A 24690-nucleotide genomic window follows, 5' to 3' on the forward strand; every position below is an offset into this window, starting at 1 on the left:
ATCACCTATCCATAGAATCAGGGTCCCATTTCTCATAACTGTGGGCTGTCTGTACCCACCTGCAGTGATATGTAGAGTAAATGGAGTGGTGATCATGCATGTGTGCTGCTCCATTCATTTCAGTGGGGCTGATGAAAATAGCGGAGTACAAGCACTTAGCTATCACTGGCAGTCCCACTGAAGATGAATGAAGCAGCACCACACATGAATGACTGCTGTTTTAATCTTGTCTTCACTTGGGGGAATGCAGTGAGCCCACAGTGAGGAGGAAGAGGGACATGGGACCCCTGTTCGCGGGATTGATGGGGGTTTCAGCGGTCAGACCCCTACTGATCAGACTTTTATCACCCCTACCTATTAATAGGTGATAAAAGTCTATCTTGAGATAACCCTTTTAATGAAAACGTTGAGCAGGGTTGTCTGCTATAGAAAAAAAGGGTCTACAAATAGTGTTCCTGTCTAGTATTACAGACACCTAAGCTCCATTTACTTACATGGTGATGAGCAGCAATATCAGATACAACCTGTAGAAAAGAATGGCACATCTTGCAGAAAATAAGCAGATACTTCTGTTTATAATCTGGGACAGCCCTTTTAATATGTGGTTAAAATGAAAGGACAAAAACATTCGTTATATAGTTTTAATCTACAATAAAACTAACAGCAAGCACGTAAAACAAAATATAATTTAAATTTACATTGCTTATTTACAAAAAGTTACAAAAAGTTGATATATTAAAAGTTTAACTTTATGGCCAAGGTCTCCAAACAAGAACTGAAGAAGTAATAGGGTTAGGGGCAACTGGGGGAAAGAGAGTCCTTTGAATAGACTTTCTACAGCTGTTTGCTTGGACTGTAGACTGGCTTGACTTGTGTGTTGAAGGCTGTTGGGTTGGCCCAAAAGAGGGAGCTTCTGTAGAACAGGAGGGTGATGGGTAGTGAAGAAAGGGTTGACAAGACAGTCTTTCTTGATGCATTGTCAAGGCGTGCCCAGGGACCCTAGAAATTTGAGGTGGACTTGGTATGAATTTGCTTTTCTCAAGGCAAAATGAACCATCTGTAGCTGATTCTTTCCACTCATTGGGACTCTTTTCTTCTATACGCTGACAAAGTTTTCCTACAACATAGTCTCTCTTCTTCTCACAGATACTGGATTTGGAGCTTAAGAAGTTGGCGGCTTGGCTCAGACCTTCTTGAAACCCACTATTAAACCCAGACATGGGCTTTTTAGCATCTTCTGGCCCTACAAGCAAAGTTGTATAAAAGAAATTTGTGAAAATCACAAAATTTGGCATTAAAGTTTGTATCATTTCTTAGATGACAAAATTAAAGATATAAAATATAGTCTGTTATTTAAGTATGTTAATAGCCTAATTGCTTAAATGGATTGTCCAGCTTTTACCTATAGGGGTCCTAACTTGAGGATCTTCCATTAATAGTTGATTAGTTGATCGAGCAGGGGCGGTGTACGCCCACCAATTAATTTTTGAATGCCTATCCTTAGGATTAGCCATCAATAATAAAAAGCTGGACGACCCCTTTAAGGCTTTGCTCTCATTTGCATTAATGCAGTCTGGTAAGGTTTCTGTCTGCATTCACAGTATTTTTGATGAATATGACAGTTCAAGCTATCGAAAATATTGCCCTGCTGGTGGACCTCATAATAAGGTCCACCGGGATCTGCTGGCACTTCACTTGACCTAACTGTCATGGATTCATTAGAAAAATAGCTATAGCAGATACAGAGGTAGCAGTCATACCTGAGTCCTTTTGCCTAAGGAGGCCTAAAAAGGTATTCTGCCACACCAATATGATAAATAGTAAGTAGGAGCCATATTTCATATTTTCTATTGGTCCCAGGAGCTTTAATTATGCCTCTAGAAGCCATGATGTGATTGGAACAAATGAAAATATTCTATCAAATACGCAGGTGTAGTATAATCATCAAAAATTCTTTTGGATATCTTCACCTGAATTATGACACAGTTTCAAAAACTGCACAGTCTTTTTCAATATGTCAGCTTTTTCCGCTTTAGGATTCTTTAATGACTGTAAAATAGCAATAGAAGAAAATGTTTACAAAATTGACACTAAAAAACAGAAATAAAGTTGAAAATATACAAAATTAAATTTAAAATTGGAATATTGGCTATTTTGTTGGTAAATTATACAAAATATTTCGTGATTCTGTGTAGAATATCTAAAATATTAATATTATATAAAAAATATGCATAAACAAAAATTTGTAATTGCAAAAATAAAAACAATACAAATAAAGATTATTATTAAAAGTAATTAAAACTGGATTGTGTCAGATTATATTTTGTAATTTTTTTTTAGAAAATCTCCAATCCACATAAAATCAAGCAAGAAGATGTAAAAACTAAACAGATTGGACAATCAACACATGAGAAAAATGCATTGGTATGTTTTTGAGATTAATCCTATGCAAGCATTTGGAGAAAATACAAGCTACATACACATGTGGCTTAGTGGGAATTGAATCCAGGAGCTCAGTGCTGCAAGGCAACAGAGATAAAGACTGAACCACTATATTGTCCACAAAACCAAAGCAGTAAAACCAAACAAATACTCGAGAAAATTCTGGAAGGTCATATGTGCTTTGTATCTTTTCTAGGACAGAACTCAAAAACTCTACATATCTTGCAAAGTCATTTAGCATGTCCTAGTCACCAACAACAGGCAGTGATTCATGATAGTAACACCTCACCCTTGAAAGACATGAACTTGCTAATGCCATCAGGAAATTATCTGTCTCACCTCTTCAGCTTCAAGGTCTCTATCACTAGTACATCTGCCTATTCTATTTATGGTGGGAATATCAGAATCTTGAGGAACCCCAACAGAAATCTCCACCACCTTCCACTAACAGATATCAACTAAGACATATCAAACGTGAAATGAAGTCCCAACCTCATCGTGTGTGGCCTCTAGTAGAAGCGTCCTCAGATTCTCCAAACTATGGTTTATCCTGTCCCGTCTTCTCTTCTCTATCACAGGCTTCATAAGCTTTTAAGAGAACACATTGGAAGAGTGGGATTTTTTTTAATAGTCATCAGAATAAATAGCAGATCTTGACCATTGCATTTCTTAGGTCAGTAGAGAAAGAAATGGTCAAGAAGTAGAAGTAGTGAGTTGAAAAATCTTAACATTTTCTCAAAACATTTAATCAATAATTAAAAAACCAAAAATATATAAAGCAGAAATTATTTATATAAGGTAGAAATACATTGTAGTTGGGTTTCTATATGATCAATTACCTTTTTATCCTCTTTCGTGAGATATGTATTTCTCATCTTGGTAGTGGTCTGCTCAATCCAAAACACAAGAATGGTATACAGGGAGAAGAGACTTGCCTTCTACCTTAACCTACAGACTCCTCCTACAGCATTACTTAGACCCCTTCTTGGAGTCTGGGGGCTCCACCTCTTAGTAGATTTTGTATGGCTCATAAAGTGAAGCCTGGTCTACACCCAGTGGCCCATTGTTCTGCCCTCCCATATCCTTCCTGGCTCCTGCCCCAGCACACTCCACATGTAACATTATCATACCAATTACTCCCCTCCAATACCTAAGTGTGTCAGCAGGTAGTAAATAGGAACAATGGATAAGTGGGTTATGCAGTGAGAATCAAGGATGTGTATGAGGTGAATGGGGATATTGTGGCAACTAGTTAAATGTGTAACATGTGTGGATTCAAGCTTGGTACATCACAGTGATCCAGTGTAGCCATATCAACTCATTATGGCCACACTGGCTTGCATATGAATTCTAAATACCTATATACCCTGATAGTGATCACATGTAAAAACTTTCCATTGCAGGCATTTTTGGTTGTTTTTACATCCCTGCCAGAACTTTTTGATCCCCCCCCCCAATAGCCATATAAGGCCTTTTTTTGTGCTGGACAATTTTTTATCTTTAATCGTATGATTTAATGTACCATCTAGTGTACTGAAAAAAGTTGAAAACATTTTGAAGTGTCATGAAATGTAAAAAAAACACAATTATTATATTTTGAGGCAGTTTGAGGCATTTTATTCTGCGGTTTAGTACAATTATGTCTAGACCAGAAAACGAAAAACCTGATGGAAAAATAAAATTGATTTTTACCACCAAACTTGAAGCCCCATAACTTTTATTTTAATTATTTTTTATGTAGTTGTGTGAGTACCGGTACTTGTTGAATATATCAAAAAACAGCAATCCTGGCAACGCATATCTTTTCCGGTGTCCACCACATGGGATAAATAATATTACGTTTTCATAGTTGGGACTTTTTCAGATACCAATTGTGTTTATTTAATATTGTTTATATATTTTTTACAGAAAAAATGGGAAAAGAGAGATTTTTTGATGTTTCGATATTTGTCATATATACTTTATTAACCCCTTAGCGGCTGGCCTGTTTTCTGTCTTAAAATCCAAGTGATTTTTATCATTGCATTTCAAGAGCCATAACTCATAGACATAGCTGTACAAGGGCGTTTTTGTGGGAGCAGTTGGATTTTTAATGGTACCACTCTAAGGTACATATAATGTGTTGTATGACTTTTATTAACCCCTTAGTGACCAAGCTTTTTTTTTTATTTATCCATTTTCATTTTTTCCTCTTCTCTTTTCAAAAAATTGTAACTCCTCTATTTATCCATCGCCGTCGCTGTATGAGGGTTGCTTTTTTGCGGGACGAGTTGTATTTTTCAATGGTACTATTTTATGTAAAAAAATCTAAGTGGAGTGAAATGGAAAAAAAATGAAATTCCGACAATTTTCGGTGCGACTAGTTTCTACGGTGCACAAACTGGAACAAAATGATCTGATAACTTTATTCTATGGGTCAGTATGATTACTACGATACCAAACTTATGTAGTTTTTTTTTTGCTGTACTACTTGTATTTTTTTTCAAAGATATTTAATTTTCTAAAATAATTTTCAGAATTCATGAATGGGTGAGTGAGTGCTGCCTCTGATTGGCTGAGGGCTGAGACCAATCAGAGGCAGCCCATTCAGCAGGCGGGAATTTTAAATTTCAAAAAGGTGAGTATATATGTTTTTTTTATTTTTTACACCCTTTTTGGATGGTTTTTAGGGAAGGGCTTATATTTGAAGCCTTTCCCCGAAAATTACTACAGCGCTTGCCGGCAGCCCATTGCTTTCAATGGAGCTGACTGTATTGCCAGCTCCATTGAATTCAATGGGAGAACATTGTTCTCCTCTGCCACAGGTGTGGCACAGCTGTGGCAGAGGATAGCGGGCAGCGCTCTTTTTGAGCATAAAATTCCCGTGTGACGGAACCCTTCGGGCTGATAAACGCTGCTAGCAGCATTTCTTTCAGCCGTGACGCTGGCTTCGGTCACACAATTTTTTGTGCGCATCAGTTTTGCGCACAAAAAATTGTGCGAAAAAACGCCAGTGTGACTAAGCCCTTAAAAAGATGAATGTGTAGGTTTAAATCCCATTATTGAGGTCAGTAAAAAGGCGGATTGGCCATCACTAAGGGGTTAAATTTTTTTATTGTTTATATTTTTATGAAAAAATGGTAAAATTAGGATTTTTTAAAATTTTTTATACTTTTTTTTATAACTATAAAAATGTATTAAACTTTTATGCATTTCTTTTAGTCCCCTAGTGGACCTGAGCATGCAATCTCTTGATTAATACATTACAATACTTCTACAATATTACAATCACAGGCTTGTTTGTCTTCACTAGACCTCCAGGAGCTATGGCAGCCGTTTGGAACCCTGCAACCAGGTTGTGGAGGAAGAGGTTGGGTGTAATAATTTAGATGCTGCAATTAGCAGTGACCTTGGCATCTAAGGTGTTCATTGGCCAGGACTGTAGGTATCTCTGATCCTGGCTGCTGCAGGTGGGTGTCAGCTGTGTAACACAGCCAACATCTGCCATTTATGCAGTGGGCTACTCTCCTGAAACTGCTCTATAACCCCTTGTGACATTATCATGTACAGTTACTAAATGCATTGAGTTTTCTCCCTATGGCAGCAGTTGCAAGGAGACAATCACTGGATGGCATGACTTGGTGGGAAACGGGTCAAGAAGGCTGTAGGTGCCAACTCGCACACTTTGCCTTTTGTCCTTGAACAGCCTTAACACAATTCACACCAATCTGAGAATCACCCTGTATTTGTCCCACAAGGTCACAGTGCCAGGTTCCCATGTTAATATTGAGACCAGGGGCATAGCTGTAGGGAGTGCAGAGGCATCAGTCATACCCAAGCTCCAGTGCTTTAGGGGCCCTAAGTGTATAGCGGTGCGGGTAAAAGACGACATATATGGACACTTGCTAGGCTTCCCTTCACTTGAGGAAAAAAATCACTTTGCTGCCCTATCACTGTATTAAAATACTCAGGCCAAGCAAAGTGACTTGCTAGTATCTGCCCCCCTGGCATTCAGCACCTGGGGCACATGTCCCTCCAGCCCTACAACCTACAACCCTGTATAATGATATGTAGCCCCGCTCAACCCTTTAATGGCTCAGTATAACATTCAGACCAAGAGTGAGGTCAAGAAAAACAATGTTATGTTCCCCAGCTCCCCCGACAAGAATGCAGTGTCCTGTAGGGTGACCCCAGACAGAAGGCACATGTTGAGGAGCTGGGAGATTAGAGTCATCACTTGTCACGGTGGCACATACCAGGCTCCCTCCCGGAGTTCCACACGTAGCCTTGGCCAGAGCACCACTGGGTCTATTACAGACACCCCTAGGATAGGCATTTGCTCAGGAGATCTCACAGGTCATTTAAATATCTATTAGCAACAGAACCATCTGTAGAGAACTGCATGCAAAGGGTTACTATCCATGTGAAGCTGCACAAACATTGAGGCTTGGTTTGAGGAGGTCTACTAACTTCATGGTCCACCCAGAGTTCAGATCTCAATCTCAGCATCATTAGGATGAACAAGAATGCTACATCCATGCACACCCAACATCCCCTATCTGATGCTCTCCTCGAGGAAGGGAGTTAAATCTTTTCACACATTTATTGGAATTTGGTGGAAACCATATGTCAGGTCTTGAACCCAGGAGCTCTAGTACTCAAGGCTTCAGCTCTTCCTATTGAGCTATACAGTCATTTGCATAGCTCCACTGCATAAATCTGACTTTATGTTCCTTGCCCCTGCAATCCAGTTCATGTTTCCCTGTCTGGCTCTGCCCAGTTACCTTGATTAGGCACACTATTTAAGACTGGCCTTGTAACTCTCTCATTGTGTGAATATTGAGCTTCCAGCTTATAGTCAAGCTCCACCACCTGCCTGCTCCTCTGAACCAAACTGCTACTATTGTGTACTGACCTCTGGCTTCCCCTGACTATGCTACCAGCCTTCTCCTTCTTACTGCAACAGATACCTACCCATTACCGACCACGGGCTTTACTAACCACTGTATCTGTCCACTCGGGTATACAACAAGAGGCTCCAAACCCGCTCTAAATCGTTACAACATTCTCGGGAAGGGTTATTGCAGTAATTGAGGCCAAAGGTGGCACAATACCGTATTGAAAAATGTGAATAAAATCAAATTCCATCACCTTCTAAGTGCGTCCTAATATTTTGGTCAACATAGGGTATATAAAATCACCCATGCACATTTACTTATCCAAACTCACTGCAAATGGTGAAGCTGGACAACTCTCTAGTATATATGGGGGCAACTTGGGTTTCTCCTCGACAGGGGAAAGAAGTATCGGGGATGTGGAATTTCAACACTTGATCCTTTTATTTACTGGGAGATAAACTGCTGCCAAAGCTGTCTGGCTTCGGTTTACCTCTCTAAACATATAAACATTCATCCAAGCTGAATGTTCATGTGTATGAGGGAGCTGGTGGAAACAACTGTCAGATAAACCACCCTCAACTGTATCTATGTTCTCATGACGTGGATACAGTTAAAAACTAATGGTACCAAAAATAATGAAACAACATAAACTCACCTCTTGAGTACTCGCCCGCTCCAACAACGTGGTCTCCTCTCAGGTTCGGGTCCAGTGGTCACATGCTGACCTAAGTGCGTTACTGCAATGGCCAATCATCAGTCTCAGTAACATTGAGTCCAGTGATTGGCTGCAGTGGTCATGTGGTTAGATGGACATGTGAGCAAAGACTGAGGAAGTTGGATAAGGGATTGCAGTGTGCAAGAATAGGTGAACATGTATATTATTTTTTTAGCTTCTAAAAACTTTGGGGATGTGGGAGCGGGTGAGAGTGTGGAGGAGGAGGGGCTATAGTGGGTGTGGGACCCAAATTTAATACCCTAGCACTGGGCTGAGTAGCATAATAAAACGGCTCTAACTAAAGTATTGTTGTCGGAATTCCCTGAGGATAAGGGAAGTGGCCAAAATGAAGTCTGTAGAAGTAGGGTGCCTTATATGAAGGAAGAAGAAATGTAGACAACCAAGAGACTCTGTGAAGGAGTCAGGCGGAGCTCACATGGCTGCCGTTAGCCCTGTATGGAAACAAAATTCTACTGCGCATGACAGCGTATCTCACGCATGCAGTCATGCGAAGTCTACTGGTTTTTGTTTTTTATATTTCCTGTACCGACGCTTTACAGTACATATACATGTTGGCCATACGCAATGTACCTGGATATGGGCGGCATTGATTACGTGCCCATAGAGAACAATGGGCTCAATCATGCATAATACACTGCAAAATAGCACATGCTGCGTTTTTTTCTGCACTCGCGTATTACACAATTCCTACACGCTAATGTGAGCAGAACTGCGTAAGCAATGTGTTTGATTGCCTATGAATTACTGCGTATCAAGCGAGCATATAGCACACACATAATGCACGATAATCTTATGCTCGTGTGAGTCTGTGCCATCAGCAGAATGAGCCAGCTGTAACTATGAGCCAGCTGTAACTGACAGCCAGTGTCCCACTGCAAGAGCAGGGATCTGGGAGAACACTAATTCCCTTACATGCCATGATCAAATTTGATAGTCCTGGCCCCCCCATAAATGTCATACATGTCATGTGTGGATGCACTGTGCAAAATGTCTAGTCTCTTGTTATGTGTATTGCACAGCTGCAGCAAATGAAGAGCTAATATCTGGATGTGGCTGGGATATATCTGCAAAAGTATCAATTCATGTCCTGTCTTGTGGTATGTTAGAATCTATAAGTACAAGTGCTTGAGAGCAAGGTGTGGTTCATCATCTTCAACGGTAGAGAGGAGAGGAGTGCTGGACACATAGGGGTATCTTCAACTCTCATGTGGTGAAGAGTGATGGAAGAGAAAGAGAGTGTTATGGTATACTACCCTTGATATGCCAGCACGGGTGCCTTAGATCTCATCCACAACCCCTGTCCCTGCCTGCTTGCCTCCACTCCTGGCTAAGCCCAGGCGGGCAACTTGGCGGTGGTCCCTACTCTCACTAGGGACTGAAAAGGGATGCTGGCGTAGCTAGATGGAAAGGGTAGAATACCGGCAGAAAAGGTAGATGTAAATAACCAACAATACTAAGCAGAACTGAGGCAGATGGAAAAACCTGGCGGACAATAGCAAAGTATAGCAGACAAGATGACAGAAGCAGGAGACTAACAGAGGCAGACTAGCTAGCACACTGAGGGAAACCAATAACTGGCAGTGATTGCAAGTCTCTGCCCGACCTTTAAACAAAAGCCTCCGCCCAGGGGCGGAGAGAGGGAGACAGCCAACTCCCAACAGAACATAATAAAAAGGAGCTTGTGCATGGCAGCTGCACTCACAGGTGCGCGCATGTTGCCGCCCACCACCAGCACCATGCTGCCCACACCAGCCAGGCACCCACACCCCCGGCAGCCAGACAACAAGGTCGGGGGACACGCCCAGACCGCGGGACCCCGCACACCACTGCCCCGGGAGGACCAGCAACTGCTGCATGGTAACAGAGAGGTATCCTGAGGTCCCCAATCCCAGGAACCATTAAGAGAGAGAAAGAGAGAGAGAGAGCTGAGTTAAGAAAAGGGACAAGTCCACCGTGCAGAGTTTCTTTACCAAGTGAGTGTCTGTGGAGTAATCCTACAACCATCCCCTCAGTGAGTGTTCTTTCCAGAAGCGGTACCATACACATAACGTGGACTGTAGGACCGGTATCATCCTGAGCTTCCACCCTGAGACTGTTCCCTTTCCAGGAGTGGTACCTGACAGATAACGTGGACTGCAGGACCGATATCATCCTGAGTTTCCTCCCTGACCTCAAGTCTACTGTCCTACTTGCATCGGTATGTTTTACGTTGTACAGTGATAAAGCTACAAGTAAAGTATTGCCAGGCCCTCACAAATCCCATGGACTGAGGTACTAAAAAGTTCTGTGTGCGTGTGTGGACTTCCTTTATTTCTCCGCCGAGGTTCATTCCGGTGAGTAAGGAATGGTGGCGTCACACGTGACAAATCTACAATTCATCACACGTTTATAGGCCATCCCTGTCTCAGGGTTGTCCGGAAGAGGCCTAGTGGTACTTGGGCCGAGGTCACATGTGTCCCTTCGGGAAGGAGTCTGGTAAGAGCCACCATGACAAATCTAACCCTTCCAGCTCCTTAGCGTGGGCCACCGTGTCCTGAGTGACCCGCTGGGTCACCACAGGATATAAATGGTTCACAGAGGAAAGACGCTACCTCCGTGACATCATTCTCTTAAATGTGATGTTATTGGCCTGCCCACTTCTTTAGATGGGCGTGATTTAGTCCCATTATGTGGCCATGATAATCACAATCGTTTTCCCTATCGGTATTCTTGCCTATAAGGGCGAGCACCCACTGGCGTTTGCGTTTTCCAGCGTTTTCGCAGCGTTTCCCGCGTTTTTCCCGCCCGTTTCCGCGGCGTTTTTCGCGGCGTTTTCGCGGCGTTTTCGCGGCTTTTCCATTAATTTCCATGGAGAAAAATAAGGACACATATGCAACTGACAGCTCCTATGTTAAAAACGCAAACGCAACGCAAAAAAAACGCCAGTGGACAGGAACACATGTTATCTCTATGCCTGTGCAGGAAAAACGCAAAACGCAAAACGCAGGTAAAAAAACGCCAGTGGGTGCTCGCCCTTAATAGTATGTGGGAGAAAAGATAGGACTTTCCCTATCTTTCTTGTATGTATATTTCTCGCAACGGAGTGAAGTTAGAATGGGCTGATAAGAAAAAAAACCCTGGTTCATGTGCAACTATGCTCTGTAGTAATGCAGAGATATGTTATAACTATGAATTTAGGTTGTTTATACACTGTTTAAATACTCATGTCCCCCTAAGGTCCAATACCCACGGGCAAATTAGTATTTTCAAACACCACGCGGGTGCGCGCACACGTGATCCACACCCATATAGATGCATTGGACACCCGCAGGTAATTAAATACCTGTGGATGTCATTTTTCCCTGCCACGTGGATCGCACGTGTGGGAAAACACCCGCAGCATGCTCCATCTTCGTGTGGGTCTCCCGCGACTTCCATTGAAGCCTATGGAAGCTGTCCGGTCCCGCGACAGACCCGCAGCTGTGACTGCGTCTGTGCCGCGGGACCGCGTGAAAGCAGGGATTAAAAAAACAAAACAAAAGTGCACTGTGCATGTGTGGCATGCTGCCGGCGCTCCGAGCACATCCGCCAGGCTGAAAGAAAGAAGATCCGTCCACATCGGACGGAACCCTGCAGCGTCCGGACAGGTGAGGATAATCAATTTTATGGCCTCATGTCTGTGGGAAAGGAGGGACCCGCTGCGGGATTCTGCATGGGGAATCCGTACGGGCTCGAATTTCCCCGTGGACATGAGGCCTAAAGCCTCTGCTCCTGCAATCAAGTAGAAGCAGGTTGGGTCCTCAGCTGTTAGACACAGCCAATGACCCAGAAAAGGGAGAAGTGGTTTTTAATCGCTTAAGCCGTATCCTCTCCAAGTGACATAGTGCTCAATGAGTGCTATGTACTAAAGAGTGAAAGTGTAAGTATTACCTCCACTATGCGACCCAGTGATCACGTGACCACCGGTTGTTCCATGCTACATGTCAGGCCTCACATGGAATACTGCGTACAGTTCTGGTCACCGGTGCTCAGGAAAGATGTCACAGTGCTTGAGGGGATTCAAAGAAGGGCAACTAAACTAATACATGGAATGACGGGACTGGAATACCCAGGGAGGCACCAAAACTGGGATTATTTACCCTGGGAAAAAGACGGCTGAGGGGCGATCAAATAACTATGTATAAATACATGAGGGGACGATACAAGGATGTCTCCCATCATCTGTTTACACCCAGGACCGCGACGGTAACAAGAGGACATCCGCTACGATTAGAGGAAAGTAGGTTTCATCACCAACATAGAAGGGGATTCTTTACTGTAAGAGCAGTGAGACTGTGGAACTCTCTGCCTGAGGAAGTGGTGATGGCAAAATCCATAGAGGAGTTTAAAAGGGGACTTGATGTCTTTCTGGAGAGGAAGGACATTATAGGATACAAGTCTTAGGTTAATTGTCAATCCGGGTATACAGGCAGGTAGGAACTATTAGGGGTTGATCCAGGGAACAGTCTGATTGCCATTAGGGAGTCGGGAAGGAATTTTTTCCCCAAAAGGGCTAAATTGGTTTCTGCCCTTGGGGTTTTTTGCCTTCCTCTGGATCAACACAGGAGGATAGACAGGCTGGACTAGATGGACATTGTCTTCATTCAGCCTTACATACTATGTTACTATGTTACAGCAAAGCTGCAGGGTCCTAGCAGGCCCAGATCACCTCTGTTAGTGACTACTGTCACTATATATGCTGTTCCTATGGATACCCCAGATATAGTGGAAAAGTATGTAATAAGTTAAAAGTAAATGACCCCTGAGGACTTATATGACACGATAAGGGACATAGATGGTAAAAAAAAAGGTAAAAAAATAAGTAAAAAAACTTTACAGAATAAAGACATATACATAAAAAAGAAAATGACCAACCAAAACAGCGACCTGCGATCCAGAACTATACAGATTATATATCAAAACATCCGAAACAAGATTAGAAAGCCATCTCCATAATTAATTTTAGTGCAAATATACTAATTTTTGAAAATAAACTATACATTTAAAAAGAAACATTTTTTAGCTTTTTACTTCCAATAAAACTAAAAAAAATGGGGGAAAAAAGTCAGTGAAAAGGGATATTAAAAATAGCCCTATATGTCGCGTAAAAAAAAGGAAGCAAAAATAATTTTTGTAGCTGAAGAAAAAGAATATAGGACAGTAAAACCGCCACATGGGTAAAATCCCTAAGAGGGCCCAAAACACCCTGGTCCTTAAGGGGTTAATATTAGTTTGTTTTGTAAAATCAGATTTTTCAAAAATTTTTTAAAAAATCTGTTTTTCGTCTCTGTTGCCATCCTGAACGTGTGTCGCACGGTTAAAATGCCAGCCTTTAATAATGGACTAGACGATTATCTGCCTAATGGCACGAGAGTTATAATTAATCTTGCAAATACTGATGCATAATGGATGAAAAGGGTTGGATTTGATGGACTGGGGTCTCTTTCTCAACCCATTTACACTAGCTATTAGAGATGAGCGAGTATACTCGCTAAGGCCTCCTTCCCACGAGCGTGACGGGGTCCGCCGCGTAATATTACGCAGTGAAGCCCGTCACGGCGCCCCCCAGAGCCCCTATACTTACCTGCGGGAGATAGCGTGAAATCGCTTCCCCGCCCACCACCGCCGCGTCACCGCCCGTCACCGCCCACCACCGCCGCGTCACTGAGCGTGTCACGTGACGCGGCCGGCCGTGTCACGTGACGCGGCCGGCCGCGTCATTTGGCGTCAGATGACGCGCGGCGGTGGGCGGGAAAGCGTTTTTTCACGCTATCTCCCGCTGGTTACAGCGGGAGATAGCGTGAACGGACGGCTTCCATTGACTGCAATGGAAGCCGTCAGTGCGTACAGCCCGTCCTCACCCGCAGAAAATAGAGCATGCTGCGGGTGAGGACGGGAGAAATCGCGGTGCGTAATTCCGCGCTGGAATTACGCATCGTGAGCATTGTGCTATTAGGTTCAATAGAACCTAATAGCTGCGGGCAACGCAGCGGATTTTCGCCGCGAATTACGCGGCGGAAATCCGTTCGTGGGAAGGAGGCCTAAGGCACATTACTTGAGCAAGGAACGGAGGGGAGATCTCTCTCCCCCTCGCTCCCCGCCGCAACTCACCTGTCACCCGCGCCGGCCCCCGAATCTTTAGAGACGAGCGGGGAGGTACTCGGCTAAGGTACTACTCGCTCGAGTAATGTGCCTTAGTGAGTATACTCGCTCATCTCTACTAGCTATATAATATATCCACTCGCATTTTCATTATGTTGGTATTTGATGGTCACACTGGAGCTTCTCATCCTGATATTGTTACCAAGTTTCCTGCTGCATCTATTTTATAACGATAGACCCCGCTTATCAGATACGGAGCACGAAAAATGATCATGAAGGCTGAGGAGGGATACACATTGGATCTGCAAATCTTTGACTACCAAGGGTGTGAGATATCAGAAGGAGCAGTGGTAGTGTTATCTCAGCCTTCTGGGACTGAAGAAGGCAGAGGGGGCATCATCCCATTTGTCTCTTGACTCCACCCTGCCAAGTGTGTCCCGGTGGCTGCCCTCACACTCCCAACACTGTCCCTGACAAATTGGATATACACAAAGAAGGGATGGAAAAACATCACAAGCCAAACAGTATACAGACGTGTGGAGAAGATGCCATGAAAGTGTTGGTGTGGGGGTGTCGAAGGGCGGCGGAAATGACCTTATCTTCATTCTGGAGGCAGAGTTCCATGCATATCCAAATAATATTCTACAGCAGCGAGTGCTGCCATCTACATCTCCTTGTTCATCTCCAACACTCATAGGAGTCAATATCTGGAGTCAGATGGAAGGATGCCTTCACACTTGCGATTGCGATATTGCTGCGTTTTTTTAACGCAAATGTCAATAGGACTTTTTTAATGTTATAACACACCGCACAAATATCGCTTCGCGTTCTTAACATTAGAAAGTCCCATTGAGGTCTGTGTAAAACAAACGCAGCAATATCGCGATCGCGAGTGTGAAGGCATCCTTAGTAGACTTGAGCGAACATACTCTGGCGAGCTTGATGCTCGTTCGAGTATTAGCGTACTTGATGGTACTCGTTACTCGAATGAGCATCAAATCACGTTCGACCCCGCCCCAGCTTTTGGCCCCTTCCTGCCGCGACGCAGCGCGCGTCATTTGAAAATTTTTGGTCTGGCGTGAAGGGGAGAGAGAGACGAACCAGGGAAAAAACAAAATAAAAGCTCGGGACCCCGGCGTCCCACATACAAAAATACTCAAGTCTCCCATTGTAGTCAATGAGGTTCGTTACTCGAGTAGAGCTCTCGAATTTTCCGAACGGTTCGACGCGAATAACGCGGACTCGAGCATTTGGGTGCTCGCTCATCTCTAATCCTTAGGTATAAAGTAAATGAGATTAGTGGCGCTCTAATGTGAGGTGGAGAGAATGACACTACTGGAGTAAGATACGTGGGAACTCACCCCAGACGTAACCGTACCCTACAGGGGGGTAACGGTTCGTCCAACTGATCCAAGACAGCGGGTGGTATCAACTGTAGATCCAAAGAACTGGTCAGGGGGACATCCCGAGGTGGGAGAACATCACAGTGAAACTCTAGGCAGAGTATACCTTCGTACTCTAATCCTTAGGGTGACTACCCACTACAGTTCTTTTTCACAGCGAAATGCGCAGCGTTTTTTTTTCTCCAGGTGTCTATGGGGCTTTCCAATGTTAAAATCGCATCGCGCAAAATCGCGATTTCGCTGTAAATTGCGATTTTGCCACGATGCATTTTTTTAAATTAGAAATCCCCGTAGACACCTGGGAAAAAAATGCAGCAAATTTGCAAACGCTAGTGGGTAGTCACCCTTATACTCCCATTCACTGACGGATTACTTGCAGCGGGTGCGGACCCACTTTATCACTGACCAATTTGGTTTTGAACTACTCCTAAGAGGTGCACTAAGGGGTTCCCTGGTTTTCACCATTTAACCCCTTTTGGAGGGATCTGATATTCGCTGCATTAGCCCTCAGACTGCTTCCCCAATAGTAGTCTTGGTATAGTGACATCTAATAAGGACAGGTCAGAGGCACCGTAGCGAGGTACCAGAGGGTCAGGCAACGACATAGGGGGAAATTTACTAACACCGATACTTCCAACACCGATGTTGGTATATTTTCTGCCGGGGCGCACAATGTGACTAATTAGGGGCATCTTGGCTCCTTCATGCACAGAGAAATCTACAGCACTTAGGAGCCGGAGTGGATTTCTGGTATAATCAACCCCAGTTTCTGGTGTAAAGTACACATAAAAAATCCCCCAAAACCGGTAATCTTTCAGTCTGCTTCCGTTCTATCGGGTTTCCGTATTCAAAAACTGAACCAATAGCTCTGCAGACTGCGCTGTTTGTCCGCTAAGAGACGGAAATCTAATGGAGGCCGGAGCTGATGGAAAACTTTCCGTTTTTTTCTTCTTTCTTTAAAAACCCCATTGAAAAAATGGAAGCATTGACTTCTGTTGTAATTTCAGCTCTCTGCTCCAAAAACGGAACGGGGAAACAGAAAGCCCCGATGATTCCTAGGGCCGTATTCACACAGGCCGCTGCGGTTTTGCTCAGTGAAAGGCTGTTTTCCGTGCATTTTCATGCGAACCTTTCATGCACGTTTTTCTCGGCTCCGCTCTTCCTGATTCTTTTTTTCATGTTGTTGCCATAGTAACCAGTGTTAGGCGGGCTGCACACGACTGGATTTGTATTGCGGAATCTGCTGTCATCACCCGCGCGGACGATCCACGGTATTCTGCACACATCGAAAGAATGTGAATAATGGAATATTTGCAGCGGATGCCAATTGCGGTTTTCGCAAGCAGATTTAAAATCACAGCATGTTCTCATTTTCTGAAGTCAATGGAAGCCGTCCGACCCGCGGCCCATCCACAATGGACATTGCGGTCTGCAGAGAACAGCGCGTAACTCAAACGCTCCCGCAGCTCCGGCTCTTTTATGTGCCAGCTGCGCATGCGCAGAGCAGAGTCGGCGGCCGGTGAGTGACGTTTCTTAGAATTAGAGCATGCCGCGGTTTGTTTTCTGCGCAGAATTTCGCGCAGACAAACCGCGGCCGTCTGCATACGATTGCGTGTTGTAATGCAATCCTATGCAGGCGGGTACGGGCAGAAATTCTGCAGGGAATCCCGCCGCGGAATTTCCGCCTGTCTGAGAGGAAAATTACTTATGTGAAGGCACCAATTCTTTTCCGTGCGAGCTCCGTCCATCTCGGAATTAGGGAGAAGTTGCAAAGGAAAAACGCCCACGTGAATACACCCTGAGTCACATGTGTCAGTGAGGTGCCGGTGTTCGCAGTTATGTGCAGCGTTTTGCGCATACCCGCGCATGCATATTCGTATGTGTAGACTTTTATGGGCCTCTTTGGTGCGCAAATGGGTCCTATTTTTTGCACCTGTGAGAACCGCGCACAAAAACCAGAAATAAAAATGAACCCATATGGATATATTCGCACGTGCAAAATCGTGTGCGCAATACGCAGAGAACAGAACGCATTGATTTCACTGGATTCGTTCTCATTTCCCTTTTTTGGGCGTCTAAAAAAACAGGACATGCTCTTTTTTTGTGCATTTGCACACCAAGGGTCCCCATAGAAGTCTATGGGAGGCCTGCAAATGCACAATCAATGCACGAGCAAATGTGCAACATGCTACGCAATTCTATGGAAAAAAACCACATTCGTACCTGATTAGGCTGCATAGCCTTTTATATCAGGCGGGTAGTGTCTTGTGCGCAAAAAAACCCTGTAAAATATGACGATACGTGTGCAACAAAGACTCATTGACAGCGCAAATACTTCATGCTTAAGCACGCACCGTTGCGTATATACCCCTGTGAAGGAGCCAGAATGGGCAACTCCGGTCTGTAATATGAACCAAAATAGGACTGGCTGTGATTTTTTTCACGTGTATAAAATACATGCATGAACACGCAGATATGACTGCGCCAATACTAATCTATGGCGAATAAGCTGTTCGTATCAGACGCATAAAAGTACGCCCGTGTCAATGAGCCATTATAAACGGCCCTTTGAAGGCAACCAGGATGCTGATGTGGCCATTGGTGAAAATGAGTTTGACACCCCTGTCCTAAGTGGTACTGTCAGCTGAGCTGTGTATCTAATCCTCTCCTGTGTGATACTGTCTGCTGAGCCACTGTATCTAATCCTATCCTGTGTGATACTGTCTGCTGAGCTGTGTATCTAATCCTCTCCTGTGTGATACTGTCTGCTGAGCCACTGTATCTAATCCTATCCTGTGTGATACTGTCTGCTGAGCCATGTATCTAATCCTATCCTGTGTGATACTGTCGGCTGAGCCACTGTATCTAATCCTATCATGTGTGATACTGTCTGCTGAGTTGTGTAGCTAAACCTATCATGTGTGATACTGTCTGCTGAGCTATGTATCTAATCCTATTCTGTGTGATACTGTCTGCTGAGCTATGTATCTAAACCTATCATGTGTGATACTGTCTGCTGAGCCGTGTATCTAATCCCATCATGTGTGATATTGTCTGCTGATCCATGTATCTAACCCTATCGTGTGATACTGTCTGTTGGGCTGTGTATATAATCTTATCCTGTGTGATACTGTCTGCTGAGCCGTGTATCTAATCCTATCCAGTGTGATACTGTCTGCTGAGCTGTGTATCTAATCCTATCCAGTGTGATACTGTCTGCTGAGTTGTGTATCTAATCCTATCCAGTGTGATACTGTCTGCTGAGCTGTGTATCTAATCCTATCCCATGTAATACTGTCTGCTGAGCTGTGTATCTAATAATATCCCGTGTGATGCTGCCTGCTGAGCTGTGTATCTAATCCTATCATGTGTGGTACCATCTGCTAAGCTGTGTATCTAAATATGTCATGTGCGATACAGACTGCTGAGCCGTATATCTAAGCTGATCATGTGATACTGCCTGTTGAGTCATGTATCAAAGCCTTCCTTATATGATATGAGTCAGTGTATCTAAAGTGTGATACTCTGATGGCCTTTTCCATGTAGCTCTGTACAATGTCCCCTGAAGTTTCTGTATGCCCATAGCTGGTGCCTTGGTAATTACTGAGGCCGGGCGGGCTGGTGATTTTCCTTCTCCGCCTCAGTGCTCCATCCCTCTCATCCTCCTCCTTCTCTCTAGGAAGTCTTCATGACCATTCATCTGATAATTCAATGGCTGATTACCCCCTGCCCATCCGGTCCTGCCTCCCGTGAAGGTTCCTCATTGTGGCCACATGCCCACCTGCCAGGCTACCCCCAACAATTCATTTAGAATCTGCCTCCTGCCCAAACATTCAGTGTCTTGCGCCTAATCCTGGAATGAAAGTCACAATCTGTTCTAGGCGTGGAACGGTCAATGTCCAAAGATCAAACAATGAGTCCAATGGGGTAAAGAAAAGAACATGAAAACGGAGCAAATCACAAAATTCAGAATTCCAAAAATTGCTTCTAGAGAGTAAAATAAATGAGGAGAATCCGAGAAGCCCCTGCCCACTGGAGAGGTCTGAGCACCAGGAAGGACCTCCTGAGAATACTTGGGGTATCTAATCTATCTCAATGGTAGATGACGTGAATGATGGGCATGCTTCTTATGACGGGGGAATATCTCGACTTGTAGGGGCCTGCATGGGTGGGTCGACCGCACACTGAGGTGCTCACGTTAGGTAAGAGCATGTGAGGGCATGTTGGACTATAGATGCCCTTTAAGGGTGACTACTAGAGATGAGCGAGCACCAAAATGCTCGGGTGCTCGTTGCTCGAGTCAAGCTTTCCGCGATGCTCGAGGGTTCGTTTCGAGGAACGAACCTCATTGAAGTCAATGGGCGACTCGAGCATTTTTGTATATCGCCGATGCTCGCTAAGGTTTTCATTTGTGCAAATCTGCAAAAGCTACGAAAGTGATGGAAACGACACAGCAACGGATAGGGCAGGCGAGGGGCTACATGTTGCGCTGCATCTCAAGTTCACAGGTCCCACTAATAAGCCACAATAGCGGCAAGAGTGCCCCCCCCCAACAATTTTTACTTCGGACAAACCCTCATTAGCAATGCATACCTTAGCTAAGCACCACACTACCTCCAACCAAGCACAATCACTGCCTGCATGACACTCCGCTGCCTCTTCTCCTGGGTTACATGCTGCCCAACCCCCCCGCACGACCCAGTGTCTACAGCGCACACTAAAGTGTCCCTGCGCAGCCTTCAGCTGCCCTCATGCCACACCACCCTCATTACTATTTATAAGTGCGTCTGCCATGAAGAGGAACCGCAGGCACACACTGCAGAGGGTTGGCACGGCTAGGCAGCGACCCTCTTTAAAAGGGGGGGGGGGGGGGGGCGATAGCCCACAATGCTGTTGAGAATTGATAATAGATTGACATTCCATCTTCATTCCAATCCTGTGCCACCTCCGTCAGGAACTGCAAACGTGGGCATAAAGGGGAGTCCGCTGCCAGCCCAGCACTTCTACACATCTCCACAATGCAGCAATACTCGGTGTGGGAAGTATGTGAGCGGGCCCTGGGTCAGCCTCTGTCCCAGCAAACACCTTGTGTAGCCCAAGGTGCTGCGAGTGACATAGCAATGGGGACTCCATGTGTCCACACACTACTCATTCTGTTTGGGTGTCGGATACCTCATCGACAACGCAAGGGGTAAACCATCTGCACTCTGCACCCTACCCAAGTCTGTCAGTGTTTTGGGGACAGACAGGTAAAACACCGCTATGGGAAGTCTGTGTGAGCCCACAGCATGGGTGAGTCCCAGGAACCCACAGACGGTACATAAAGAAATCCCATTGCAGTGCCCCGGATAGCTCAGGTTACGTGAGAGGAAATACATGTTGGCTTCGGCCCACACTCCATGCCCTAGACATTCTGGTTTTTTTTTTAAGTGCCAGGCAGGTACAACTCCGCTATGGGAAGTCTGTGTGCAGATTGTGGGCAGATAAAGCAAACAGCCTAGATAGCGTGTATATGTCTTTTCCTCTATCAGGGGCTGTCATCGTACGCTGTGCGTGAAGTTGACGGGACGCACAGAGCGATGTAAAAAGTTATGCAATTATTGGCCTGCAGTTGGAGGATCACAGCGGTTATGTAACGCACACTGCAGGCCAAAAAAAATTATACGCAAGGCTGCCAAAAGGCCTAGCTGGGTAATAGTGAGCCACTACAACTCCCAGCGGCCACGCAGTAAAATGCACACGGTCGCAGGTAGCCCAAAGAAGGACCGTTGGGGTACTTGTTGACAAGATTCTACACTACCACTGTCCCTGCCTGACCAGTACTGCCCCTATACTCTGTATAATTGACTGCAGACTGAGAACGCAATAGTCTGCACAGCCGAAGATGAAAAACAAAGAATTTGTGCAAAACTGCTCCCGGCAGCCACAACAGTAATACACACGGTCAGATGTGGCCCTAAGAAGGACCGCTGGGGTTCTTGAAGACGCAAACAGTAGCCTAACACTCTCCCTATAGCAGGAACAGCACTCTCCCTAATCTCTGCCAGTGTGTGTCTGAGGCGAGCCGCGGGCGGGACCGCTTTAAATACTCGGTGGTCACTTGATCTCGCCAGCCACTCACTGCAGGGGGGTGGGATAAGGCTGGCACGTCACAGGAGGAAGTTGTAATGCCTTCCCTGCATGTCTGTTGGCCAGAAAATGGCGCTAAACATGCAGGGAAGGAAATGGAATTGGCTCGAGTACCGTGTGGTGCTCGTCTCGAGTAACGAGCATCTCGAACACCCTAATACTCGAGCGAGCATCAAGCTCGGACGAGTACGCTCGCTCATCTCTAGTGACTACCCACTACAGTTTTTTTTCACTGCGAAATTCGCAGCGTTTTTTTCTGCAGGGGTCTATGGGAGTTGTAGTGTTAAAATCGAGATCGCGCAAAATCACAATTTACCGCGAAATCGCGATTTTGCGCTTTTGCGATTTTAACATCACAAGTCCCATAGACCCCTGAAGGAAAAAAAACACTGCAAATTTTGCAGTGAAAAAAAAATGTAGTGGGTGGTCACCCTTACACGGAACAATTATCATTCAGATGCGTGCTGGATCGCGGGAATTGGAACGATAATCACTCAGTGTAAACGCTGCCAAAAACTGAATGACGAATAATAATTCATTCACTTATCGTTCATCATGCACGGGCGAAAAAATCAAATACCAATCAGCCTATGTAAACAGTCAGTCATTCACCTACAGGTACCTTTATATGGGACGATTATCGCTCGGATTCAGCAAATTTGGGTGATAGTCGTCCCGCATACAAGCGCTGACAGCACACTGAGCGATAAATTGGTTATTTGTTGGAGTCGCTTGGTTTTTAGCTAATCTGAAAAGCAAGCAACTTTTGGACCTTGTGTAACCAGGAGCCCCTCAATCTTGGAGCGACTGCCTGTTTACTGTGAATGGAGGCGGGTGGCCAACGCTCAGTCTGACTCTTCTAATGGGAATGACTTGTTGGAAGTAACCAGAAATACTAAGTCGAGGACTTAAAATCCATTACTGAAAGCAAACTGGGAGTTGCTGCTTTAAAATTCTAGGAAAGACAAAAATATGCAAATAAGGTTGCCAAGACAACAAAATTTCTAATTTTTTTAAAACCTATAAAATTCTCTGGGTGGAGATTATACTGTGTGCAAAATGTCATGTCAGCCGGTCGTACAGTTTGTGCGTGACGCTCCAACAGACAGATATATATAATACTAGTAATTATCAGGACATTGTAGTCCTAGTGTTTCTGGTGGCACATCACACTCACAGTAGCTTGATTACCACAAAAGTCAAACACAGCTTGGCTCCTCCCACAACAGTGACGTCACGATAGGTCCTTTAGCCCCTTGGATCTCTGTGGTGGCAGTAGGTCCGTGTCTTCTACCAGGACTGCTGAGTTGTGTCTGAGATAATACCAGCTTAGTTATATTCTCACTTTGTTATTTTTGTCCTCCCCTTTTCAAGAGCCCTAACTGTGTTGTTCTTTTGTCAGTCAGACTCTGTGTTTTATATATGTTGTAGGACCTTCAATGACGTCACCAGGGGGTGAAGTGATGACATCACTACTGGTGGAGCATAAGAATCACAAACACACACACATACATACATACTCACAGACAAGTGGTTGTTAGTCATTTGATAAATGACAAGACCGATCCCACAGAAGAGTGCAAATTACCAATAACATTTCTGCTGGAGAGGATGAAAGCTGTCAGATCACACAAGGCATTGCCGCTCTCTGTGAATACGGTTATGTAGCTGCAGACCAATCAGAGTGCCCAGGCTGACCCCTCGTCACCAATATGCACCGATGAGCATCAGAATTGAAGCATGGAGCTATGAAAGAAGGTTCTTTTACAACCTACCTATACATTATACAGACAAGGGTCCCCCTTTATGGCAGCAATATTCCCTTATAATAGTGTGATTGACAACCAGGGTCTCAGTGTAATGGCTGTTTAACCCTTCACATGATGTGCTAAATTGCGACCACGGCATCTAAGGAGTTTGACAGATGGAGGGAACTCCCTCTGTTAGTCCATTGGCGTCTCTGGAACATGATCACAGGGTACCGATTGGTACAACCTAATAAAGGACGCTTAATCTGCCATACGTGTCTGACGCCTACTAGGCCATGCAAGAGGTTTTGTGTGGTCAGGCGTTAATGCTTTAGTTATATCAAGTATTCCAAAAAATTATACATGAGATTGCAGGTTCAAGTTCCCAAGGGGATAAAAATGTTGGCGCCATTAAAGGGGTTTTCCAGGAAAACATAGGGATTGGAGTTGAAGCTGCTGCTCCGACTCCTGTGGAGTGGCCAGCGCTCATAGACACAGGCGTTGTAATTGTAGCCTGGGGTCCCATTGATTTCAATGGGAGCTGGACCTGCCACTACGCAGTGGTTGGAGCAGTGGCTTCTACTCCGACCCCAGGATAGCCTTGTAATAACAACTGGCGCTGCCTGGAAAGTTGCCTCAATACTGAAAAAGAAAAAGTATAACTGACCTCGTGGCGCAACGGTAGCGCGTCTGACTCCAGATCAGAAGGTTGCGTGTTCAAATCACGTCGGGGTCAGATCCTGATTTTGTTTTCACTTTATGGAAAAGTGCTCCATTATCTGCAGGTTTAAGAAATTAACCCCATAAAAATGTGCCCTAGTCTGGTACCTAATACCAGGGAAATTTTATTTGTTTTTTATTTCTGTATTTCGAGAGCCATAAGTTTATTATTTTCCATTGACATAACTTTATGCGGACTTGTTTTTTTCTGGGATGAATTGTATTTTATTTCTGGCACCATTTTGGGGTATATATAATGTAGAACTTTTACTAAATGTGGGGGTGAATTGGGTGAGAAACCAGCGATGCCGCTATTTTTCTGTGCAATTTGCTTTAACGGCTTTCAGCATGTGGTATAAATGACATGATAACTTTATTCTGTGGTAACAATTCTGACAACATTTATGTAGTGTTTTCATGGTTTTCTGCTTTTGCACAATCCAAAAAGCTCTTTGGGGGCAAAATTATCAGAGTTTGTATAACTTAGCATGCAAAAGTAGAAAATTCTGGCACAC

At 44.5% G+C, this 24690-nt stretch overlaps 1 protein-coding gene and 1 non-coding gene across 2 annotated transcripts; one reads left to right on the top strand and one right to left on the bottom strand.

The window, feature by feature from the left end:
* Nucleotides 1-749: 749 nt before the first annotated feature.
* Nucleotides 750-3317, bottom strand: LOC136610883 (transcription factor HES-7.1-A-like). The gene is made up of 4 exons (XM_066590083.1): nt 3282-3317; nt 2935-3030; nt 1971-2049; nt 750-1243 (listed from the first exon to the last, which is right to left on the bottom strand). Exons 1-4 carry the CDS (start codon nt 3315-3317, stop codon nt 750-752), a joined length of 705 nt encoding a protein of 234 aa, XP_066446180.1.
* A 20802-nt stretch (nt 3318-24119) lies between these two features.
* TRNAW-CCA (transfer RNA tryptophan (anticodon CCA)) lies at nt 24120-24191 on the top strand. Its single transcript has one exon. It is a non-coding gene; the product is annotated as a tRNA-Trp (tRNA).
* Nucleotides 24192-24690: the final 499 nt, after the last annotated feature.

Source organism: Eleutherodactylus coqui, chromosome 2 (assembly GCF_035609145.1).
Source record: "Eleutherodactylus coqui strain aEleCoq1 chromosome 2, aEleCoq1.hap1, whole genome shotgun sequence".
Taxonomy (NCBI): domain Eukaryota; kingdom Metazoa; phylum Chordata; class Amphibia; order Anura; family Eleutherodactylidae; genus Eleutherodactylus; species Eleutherodactylus coqui.